The 10,378-nt window shown below is 41.4% G+C and overlaps 1 protein-coding gene across 4 annotated transcripts; it reads right to left on the bottom strand.

The window, feature by feature from the left end:
* Positions 1-6: 6 nt before the first annotated feature.
* On the bottom strand, positions 7-10,346 carry LOC138850984 (uncharacterized). 4 transcript variants are annotated; one of them, XM_070082045.1, is made up of 3 exons: positions 9,346-10,345; positions 5,776-5,949; positions 7-3,456 (listed from the first exon to the last, which is right to left on the bottom strand). In XM_070082045.1, the coding sequence occupies exons 2-3, from the start codon at positions 5,947-5,949 to the stop codon at positions 1,702-1,704; spliced, it is 1,929 nt and encodes a 642-aa protein (XP_069938146.1). In that variant the 5' UTR covers positions 9,346-10,345; the 3' UTR covers positions 7-1,701. The 4 variants fall into 4 exon arrangements, with proteins under 4 accessions (XP_069938146.1, XP_069938147.1, XP_069938148.1 ...); XM_070082046.1 differs by having other exon boundaries at positions 5,776-5,931; XM_070082047.1 differs by lacking the exon at positions 9,346-10,345 and adding an exon at positions 4,153-4,215 and having other exon boundaries at positions 5,776-5,912.
* Between the last annotated feature and the right edge of the window lie 32 nt (positions 10,347-10,378).

The raw sequence follows: 10,378 nt of genomic DNA, 5'->3' as shown, positions 1-10,378 counted from the left end.
CTCGGCTCCCCCGGAAAAGTTGCACACTCTCCCTCCCTCAATTCACCCTCGTCGACCTCCACACACCAAGCCTTGCACAAAGGAGGCGACTCAGGTCGTGTCTCCTCCATCGTCTCCTGTTCCTCCGGTGCCTCCTCAGGTTGAGCATCCGCCTGTGAACCCTGCCGTTGAACACACTGCACAGCAATGTGATCATAGGCGCCGCACAAGCGACAAGTACGTCGTTGCCCCGCTTAGGTCACCATCACTTGTGTCCTGAAGTCGACAAGGTAAACACAGGAAGGAACGGGATGCCTCAATGTCATTTTCAAAGAGAAACTTCCCTCAGGCATCCCAGCATATGATCCTTCCTTCCACTTCCCCAGTGTCGCCATGCAAACAGTCCCAAACTTCTCAAACACGGCACGCAGGTCTGCCTCATCAGCCTCAAAAGGTACGTTCCTTGTCTTCACTCACGTATAATAGCGGGACACATCATGGAGCCCTACCGTCACAGAAGGATTTACCGGCACACAAAGATCCTGGAATCTGGCGACTATGTCTTCATATACACTAGCATTGCGAAGCTTCACAAAGATCCGGTATGCCCCATTCAAGGCCACACCATGAAGTTCTTCATTTGCAATCTCGTATGTGTCCCTGATGATGGAAGGTAGTAAAACTTGAGCCGAGTGGGCATACACAGCCCCACGCACCACTTCTATGCCGACAGTATTAACCCGGCGTCTTGCCTGCTGCGCCATTTTGTGAAAATCAAGTTGTCACCAGCTGACAGCAGGGGGCAGGCTCAGCTCACGTCCGTTCGCCCCAACGGTTAAGCGACGAAATGAGTGCTCGGTACTATACTCTCCTTGAGTGAGGTTTGCAGTCTCTGGTCACCTAGCCTATACTCACTCTGCGGTCTTCTTTGCCCTTCCCCAATCTTCATGACTTTGCATTTGACTGGGTTAAATTCGAGTAGCCAGTCGCTCGACTACGTGTCCAGTCTGTTCAGGTCTCTTTGGAGTCCTGCCTGATCCTCTTCTGGTTTAATTCTTCTCATTAACTTCACATCATCTGCAAACAGGGACATTTCTGAGTCTATCCCTTCCGTCATGTCGTTCACATATACTAAAAACAGCACTGGTTCTAGGACTGACCCCTGTGGGACCCCGCTCGTCACGGGCGCCCATTGTGATGCCTCATCTCGTACCATGAATGTCTGGATCTGTGTGTGTCTGGGTCTGTGTGCGTATGTGTGTGTTTCTGTGTATGTGTGTGTGTGTGTGTGTGTGTGTGTGTGTGTGTGTGTGTGTGTGTGTGTGTGTGTAAACTATTTTAAATTGATTTAAACTTATAAAAAATCTGTTTTATACACACTTTTACACAATAATCCAAAGAACATACAACACTGAGTTCACTTCGAGAAGATATTGCTGAGTGTGAAGTAAAAACTTGATCGGCAAGCGAATCGTCTTGATAAATATAGTTTCCATACTGTTGATATTATCTTCACTGCAGTTTCTAGGTTAAGAAAAATTCTCTCGCTAGAACAATACTTTATTAAAGTATGGTTCCCACACAGGGTTATAGATTTTGCTCTTTCTTTATGCGCTCATTAATTTTTTGAGAAAACTAATTTACTAAGCCAGAATCAATCTTTCATAGTGGTTGAATTTCCGTTTGTGACTGCTGTCTACTGATGCTTCGCTGATGGGTACATCACTCAGGCGCCTGCCACGACCTTTTAATTTTCACGTGTTTTACAAAGAGGACAGTCAGTCTATGCATAGTCAGGATGGACTCTAAGGTAAGTCGCATTTCCTGCAAAAATTCTTCAGTGAGAGATAATAGTGCATCATCGTGAGATTCCTTAAGCTTTTGAGGCTCGAAATACAAATTCTTCCACTTAAGTACTTCGTATGTGATTTTACACGTCTCTTTCTTTTTATCATAAAGTTTCTTCAAAATTTCCTTCTCACTGCCTGCATTACGTACATCATTATTAAAGTCACTCTCAATACTACGGATATCACTAACAAGCTTGTATTTTAATTGCTCATTTTTCTCACTAACGCATTGATTCAGCATCTCTTCGTTTGTTTTATAGTTAGAGTTTTGTTGTTCAGTTTGAACTTTCAGACAGTTCTCCTTTTCCTTTATTTGCCACTTAAAAAAATTCAACCATTCCTGGAGATCTACCATAAATGTTGTGTTCCAGTCAAATGAGATGAGCGTCTTGTTCCAGAGATCCAGAACTTGCTCAGCGATCTCACGCATTTTCTGTACATATTTTTCCATGTGTTCACTGGCTTGCTGTCTCATCATTTTCTTGTCTATGTTTATTTTTACCAGAGCTTCACCTCTGGACCTTTCTTCCTGTGCCTTTTTATGCTCTGCTTCAATTTCTTCCGCTTTTGTTAATTTATTTCCTTTATTCACAATTTTATGTATATTATTTTTTCCTTTTCCGCAATCGTTGATCTTTTCAACAATCTCTCTGAGTTTCTCTTCATACTGTGACTTATCACTGAGCAGCGATGTTGAAATTTCCATATTCTTGGAATATATTTCGTCTAAGTTTCCGACTGGAATAATTGCAGATGTTTCGGAAATGATATCATCAAGAGTTACTTGGGTTGAAGTATTGATTAATCCATTTATCAAAGAACATTCTAAGTCTGGTTTTGATCTTTTGTTGTTTTCCATCATTCCCCAGTCTCCACGGGATATTTTACTTTTGAGCAGATAAATGCAAGCTACATCGAAAACGCAAACAATTATCAGTAGTATGAGACACATAATAAATGCTTCAAAGTAACTTTTATATGGAATATTTATACATGGTTCAAAAGGACGTTGGATCACTTGTGGTCTATCATTGTTTAGTTCCTGTATCTTAACCTTAACCGCCAGGTTGCCGGAAAATTTTTCGAGTTTTAGTGAAGCTCCTGGAAACATGATGACACTCTTTTCTAAGGGGGAATATATTGACGATTCTGTCAGGACTACATGACCTTTGATAATTAATCCGTGTGAAGAAATGATATCTACAGAAGATTTGTAGAGTATGAATTCCGATCCATTTGCTACATGCAGTTTTTCGAGTGTGTCTATTTTAGACGATATGAAGTTAGAGGTGATGTTCTGCAGAGGGCTGGAGATGTCGAGGACCTTGATGGTGGAGTTGATGACGATGAGGTGATTGATGTTGAGAGCTGTGGCTAGCGAGGTGAAGATGCTATGCTCCAGGTGAACATAACTCACCTGACTGGGTAATCTGTCCAAGGTTGAGTTTCTGACCAAGAGCTGGAGGCCAGCTTCGCAGGGATACCCCTCACCCCTCACAACCACGACGTCCACCACATTGATGAGCATAACATTGACACACATTGACTCACTCAACTGCAGCTTCACAGCGTTGTGCACAAACACCTTCTGCACCGATGAGTCCAGCTCTTCATCCATATGAACCATCTACGAAAGATACAATAATTAGCTAGTTTTAGTTCACTGCCTGGCTAAATGTTTCCATCCATGAACAAGTAAACTCAACACAGACATAAAATTAAACATGGAGAACAAATTGATCTGTATATTTCGTAAGTAATCAGTGTAAATAAGACACACAGACATTTTATTGTAAAGAAGTTTCGACCAACAGGGCCATTTTTATTACAGAATTCAAGTGATCAAACTCCTGGTGAACGAAACGTTTTCACAATAAAATGCCATAATCCGCATTTTTAGTCTAATTTACATTTCTAGTACATGTTGATTCTATGTCCATGTGGGATTTATATCGTTTAATAGTATACAATACCGACAAATGAATGAGCAAGACGCGTCAAAGTTTGGTTTATTTATTCACGAGACTGTGTAGGCGAAACTTTTCGTCAGTAAAGATACCCAAGTGTAACACAGGTGTTTTATTGATCATTGATTAATAGTGGTAACAAAACTGCCACTTTACATTAAGTTTAAACCAACTTGGACCAATAGGCCGACAACACTACTTCGCAATATTTGGTTGAGTAAGATACAAGTGATACAGTTAGATATCTCTATTTTTGAAACCTATCGCTTACACGGTAGGCATCTTCAATCAAATTCAGAGAACATGGAGGCATCTTAGGTATGTGGCAAGGTAAAAACATGATCAATCCTTTCTACCTTTAGGAAATAGTTCTTGAGACGGTCAGTCCCTCACCCTGGAAGAGTGTTCAGCTCCATTGTCTGGAACAAAGTGAAGCTGCAGCATGAAAATAAAGCACTTTCGTTAAACATGTCTTACTAATCTACTTGTCGTTATTGTATACCATTTTCATAATTATTTATATTTGCTTTACTTTAGTAGTCACACCTAACTCTGAAAACCACTGTGATACCACCAAGTACATTCTGTAAAGCGCCAATCGTTACGTAAAAGGACACAAATGCAACTAATGTGACATATTGTGTCAACGTTTCGCTCTCCAGGAGCTTTATCAAGCCGAAACGTTGTCACAATAAAATGTCACATCAGTTGCATTCGTATCCTTTTACTTAACATATTGTCGGTAATTCTACCAATATTAATACAACGTCAGTCGTGAATGGTCCTTAATATGACTTCGTGCCATTTATGCAGGGGAAAACTGTTTTTTATTGATTGGCCTCGATCCATGACAACGTTTTAACATAAAACATGAGCTGCCTCTTTTTTTAGCAACTTTGTGTGTGTTATTCACTCAAAAACTTTATTGAAATCCAAATAAACAATATGGTATTCTTTATCAAATGCTTTACTGAAGGTCAATAAATTTCTCTGGCAGGAAGAGTCCCGTATGAATCAGTATTTTGACTTCATCTGCTTCTCGAAGTGTTGCAGAATTTAAAGACTTTTGTAGGAGCGTCAATAATCATCAAACTTTTATTTTGCATAACCACCTCCAATTAAATTCAGTGTTAGAAAGAACACACCGAACACTGAAATCAGTATTTGCAAAGTTAAGTACAGTTACTTTTAAAAATAGGTTAGATTAATACATGAGTGGGTGTGGGTGGGTGTGAGTTGGACTTGACTAGTGCTGATGGGTCTGATGCCGTGCTCTTTCCTTAAGTGGATGTGGCCTGCCCTGGCCAGGCTTGGGCCATTGGGTGTCTGGGCCAGTAGGCCTGCTGCAGTGCTCCGTCTTTATGTTCTTATAAAACTTATGAACAAATTAGTTGTATCCTGCCCATCTTAACGTCTATGCTTCAGATTCATCATGACTAAAGCCCTTAATACCGGCTTCCAGGCTGACGAAATTATTTACACATCTGTTCTCTTAGATCATCTCTGTAAGTCACTGATTAGTTTACATTAATGATACTGTATACATTTACTGTTAAAATATTGCGTCTGTATGGATTATGAAATTAATGATCCTCTTGTAAACAAAAAGCAATAAAATGACCAGATATTTTCCAAGTTTACTGTAAAAAAAAAATTGTAAGATAAAAAAAATTATCCTAAATATAATGATGAATAACATAAATATTATAAACGGTTTACAAAATTAACAATTTCATAAATGAGATATCTGTGTAACTGTTGAGAATATTAATTTTGTGAACGTTAGGCAATGTCTTCATCAGACCAGTCCAACAATTTTGATAAAAGACTGAGGGATTGATTACCTCAAATTCCTTCACATTTTATACCGTTCTTTCTCTGTTCTGGACTAATGGAACGCTTCCACTATCAGGTTACCCAAATGTTCCTCAAGTGTCTTCTTCGTCAATATAAATATATTTAAAAACATTAATAGTTACCCTCTGAGTGGCTTTGTAGTCACAGAGTAGCGTGGCTCCCTTATGCTCGCAGAACTGAGCATTGATGCCCACTCTCAGTACTTCTGATAGGTCCCCCATTGATGGTGGCAGCGTACACGCCCACACCACTACATACACGATTATCCATCCTCTCACCTTTGATAGTAGAGCCATCTGATCAATAACAAAATTAGGTCTATACAATGTTATTTTCACAACCGCACAAGCGTGAACACTAATAGACAGAAAGACAAACAGAAAACACACACACACACACACACACACACACACACACACACACACACACACACACACACAAACAACACACACAAACAACACAGCACCAGTTTGGAACCCACAACTGGTCAAGAACGTCAAGAAGTTAGAGAATGTGTAAAGGTTTCCAACAAGGCTAGTTCCAGAACTATGGGATATGTCCTACGAATTAAGGTTTAGGGAAATCGGCCTGACGACATTGGAAGACAAGAGGGTTAGAGGAGACATGATAACGACATACAAAATACTGTGTGAAATAGATAAGGTGGACAGATACAAGATGTTCCAGTGAGGGAATACAGAAACAATGAGTCACAATTGGGAGTTGAAGACTCAGACGAGTCAAAGTGATGTTAGAAAGTATTTCTTCAGTCATAGAGTTGTCAGAAAGTGGAATAGTTTAGCAAGTGATGTAGTGGAGGCAGGAACCATACATAGCTTTAAGGCGCGGTATGATAGAGCTCATGGAGCAGGGAGAGAGAGGACCTAGTAGCGATCAGTGAAGAGGCGGGAGCCAGGAACTGAGTCTCGACCCCTGTAACCACAATTAGGTGAGTAATTAGGAGAGTACACACCCGCACGCACACACACACATACACACACACACATACACACACACACATACACACATACACACACAGGAGGAACAGGAGAGGGTATGGTAACACGATAAAATACTGAGAGGAATCGACAAGGTGGACAGGGACAATTTTTCAGAGATGGGACATACCAACAAGGGGTCACAATAGGAAGTTGAAGACTCAGATGAGTCACAGGGACGTCAGGAAATATTTCTTCAGTCACAGAGTTGTCAGAAAGTGGAACAGTCTGAAAAGGGTGGTGGAGGCAGGATCCACATATAGCTTTAAGAGGTATGATTCAGTTCACGGAGCAGTGAGTGACCTAGTAGTAGCGACCAGTGAAGAGGCGGGGAGAGGAGCTATGACTAGACCCCTGCAACCACAATTAGGTGAGTACATGCAAAACAATCTAACAATCTTCAACACATCTATCGAAACAAGGCGACTACCTGAGGTATGGAAGACAGCAAATGTAGTCCCAATTTTTAAAAAAGGAAACAGACACGAAGCACTAAACTGCAGACCATTGTCACTGACATGTATATTATGCAAAGTCGTGGAGATTATCAGAAGAGTGATGGAGCACGTAGAAAGGATGAGTTTATGAACGCCAACCAGCACGGGTTCAGGGACGGGAAATCCTGCGTCACAAAGCTACTGGAGTTCTATGACAGGGTGACAGCAGTAAGACAAGAGAGAAGTGGGTAGACTGCATTTTCTTGGACTGTAAGAAGGCTTTTGCCACAGTTATACATAAGAGATTAGTGCAAAAGCTGGAAACTAGGCAGGTATAACAGGAAAGGCACTGCAGTGGATCAGAGAATACCTGACAGGAAGGGAGCAGCGAGTCATGGTATCCGACGAGGTGTCGGAGTGGGCACCTGTGACGAGCGGTTTTCCACATGGGTCAGTCCTAGGGCCGGTGCTGTTTCTGGTATATATATGAATGGCATGACGGAAGGAATAGACTCAGAAGTGTCCCTGTTTGTAGACGATGTCAAGTTAATGAGGAGAATTTAAATCAAGAGGACCAGGCAGAACTACAGAGGGATCTGGACAGACTGCAGATCTGGTCCAGAAAATGGCTCCTGGAGTTCAACCCCGCCAAGTGAAAAGTCATGAAGGTCAGGAAATGGTAAAGAAGACCGCAGACAGAATACAGTCTAGGGGGCAAAATGAGTACAAACCTCACTTAAGGAAAAGGATCTTGATGCGAGTATAACACCGAACACATCTCCAGAGGCGCACGTCAACCAAATAACTGCTGAGGCATACGGATGGCTAGCAAACCTAAGAATAGCATTCCGACATCTCAGTAAGGAGTCGTTCAGGACTCTATACCCCATACTGGAGTATGCAGCACCAGTCTGGAACCATAACCCACACCTGGCCAAGCACGCTAGGAAATTCTATAAAGGGCATAAGTTTACAACAAGACTAGTCCCAAAGCTAAGGGGCATGTCCAACGAGGAAAGGTTAAGGAAAGGAAGGAGGGGGGAGACATGATAACAAAATACTGCGAGGGATCGACAAGGTGGACAAAGACAGGATGTTCCAAAGATGAGAGACAACAACAAGGGGCCACAATTAGAAGTTGAAGACTCAGATGAATCAGAGGGATGTTAGGAAGTATTTCTTCATCCAAAGAGTTGTCAAGAAGTGGAATAGTCTGGAAAGTGACGCAGTGGAGGCAGGATCCATACATAGTTTTAAGATGAAGTGTGATAAAGCTCAATGAGCAGGGAAAGAGAGGACCTAGTAGCGACCAGAGAAGAAGCGGGGCCAGGAGCCGTGAATCGACCTCTGCAACCACAATTAGATTACACACACACACACACACACACACACACGTCATTCTCACTAAAAGACAAACTAAAATTCAAGGTTCATTAAAAGTTCAATTCGTAAGATTCAAATCAACTCAGGTCAAATAATACCCGCCCATAGTCAGTTCAGTGGGAGTTCCACCGAGGTCATTGGTCACGAAAGGGAAGTGATGTAGTGGAGGCAGGATCCATACATAGCTTTAAGAAGAGGTATAATAAAGCTCATGGAGCAGGAAGTGCGATCTAGTAGACCAGTGAAGAGGTGGGGACAGAAGCTGCGAATCGACCCCTGCAACCACAACCACATCCCTCTGGAGAAGAGGTGACAACTTTGTCCAGAGCAGTCGAGTGGACCATTGCTGAGTTATAAAAGACTTAATTGAAAGAACATAGAGGTATGTTTGTGCTGGAAATTAAAGACGGGGGACTCAAAAGCTACCAAGGTATCTTAAGAAAGCATTCAAAATACACGACATCTCATAAATTAGTCAGTGTACAGTGTACAATTGAAGGAAGGGACTGGCAACCTCCAAAGTACGTCTTCCAGGGCGATGGTATTACATCTCCACTGTTTCTACTGCCTCCTCTCTATTCGACTGCTGAAGCCTGCTGTGTAGATGATTTTTTTCTATATAAAGATGCCTGACTGTTGGACACGAGTCTTACTTATTATGAAAGAGGGAGGAAGGTTATGGGTGGTATTATCAGTCATAGTAATTATGTAAATAAACGTAGCAGTATATTAGTAAGACTCAATATGTGGTTTATAGCATTTTATTACAAAGACGTTTCCTTCACCAGGGACTATGAATTTTATATAAAATGCTGTAACCCACCTTATTGACAACAAAATATCTTAAAACATACCTGAGGGAAGAGTCACTTACCTTTTTACATATGACTGTAGTAGGCGAGGGAGGGGAAGAGGAGTGATGGACTCCCAGGTACTTTTCAGAAATAATCCTGGACAAGTATTTGTGTTCTAAGTGCCAGTCACCTTGTCGTCTGAAAAAAACATTTTTCCTCCTGGCCAAAGTCAAGTTCCACGATACTTCCGTTTGTCAGATTTATTTTTTACTTTTTGTGCATAAAGAAAATGAAACTGACTTCACCTGGTATACCTTGAGGCCATTGCTAACTCGCACTGGTTTGTATACCTTCTGGTATACATACCACACGGCAGGTTGCTATGTATTAAACGCTAATTTCTAAGGGTACTTTTAGTTCAGTTCGTAAACCACCACTGGTTTGTCGAAGTCATTTAGTACTCGGATTGTTATTGTTATAACATTTTCTAGTCTATTAGCCTCTGAGTTATAAGGCGATTGTTCTAACCTGTCACACTGAAATTGTTGAAGAATTACTTTTTCTATGTTCACTATTAGGAAAAAGGACACAAGTGCAACTAATGTGACATTTTGACAATTGAGACACACAACATATAGGAATCTTTATTGAAGAAACGTTTCGCCACACAGTGGCTTCATCAGTCCAATGCAAAGCAGAAAGGTGTAAGGAGAGGAGGAGTTTGAGGTAATCAGTCCCTCAGCCTGGAATCGATGTGTTCTGTCCATCACTCTTGTAGAAAGTACAGCATAAGGCGAGTGGAAGCAGGAGGACGCGGGGTCATAGTGGAACCATCCACTAGTTTAAGTAGGTCTTCGTCCAAAGGTTGGACAAGTATTGAAGAATTCCTTATATCAAGATCCCATGATGTTGCAGTGTCTGACAGATGTGATAACGGTTTGTGATTGTCTGTTTTCAAAGCCACTGTGTGACGAAACGTTTCTTCAATAAAGATTCCTATATGTTGCGTAAGTGTCTCAATCTTCAACTTGTCGGTTTTCAAAACCATTTACGACACTTTACTTTGGCAACTTTTCTCTCTCCAGGATCTTTATCAAGCCGTTACGGCTTGAT

This window comes from Cherax quadricarinatus, unplaced genomic scaffold (assembly GCF_038502225.1).
Source record: "Cherax quadricarinatus isolate ZL_2023a unplaced genomic scaffold, ASM3850222v1 Contig6441, whole genome shotgun sequence".
Classification (NCBI taxonomy): Eukaryota; Metazoa; Arthropoda; class Malacostraca; order Decapoda; family Parastacidae; genus Cherax; species Cherax quadricarinatus.
Note: the sequence above shows the minus strand (reverse complement) of the source record. Positions and strands in the feature narration are given on the sequence as shown.

Excerpts from the sequence above, each read along its gene's own strand:
- LOC138850984 (XM_070082045.1), bottom strand. The coding sequence starts at position 5,949 with ATGGCTCTACTATCAAAGGTGAGAGGATGGATAATCGTGTATGTAGTG. Across the intron at positions 3,457-5,775 it reads ACTACAAAGCCACTCAGAGG|ATGGTTCATATGGATGAAGA; the intron begins GTAACTATTAAT and ends TATCTTTCGTAG.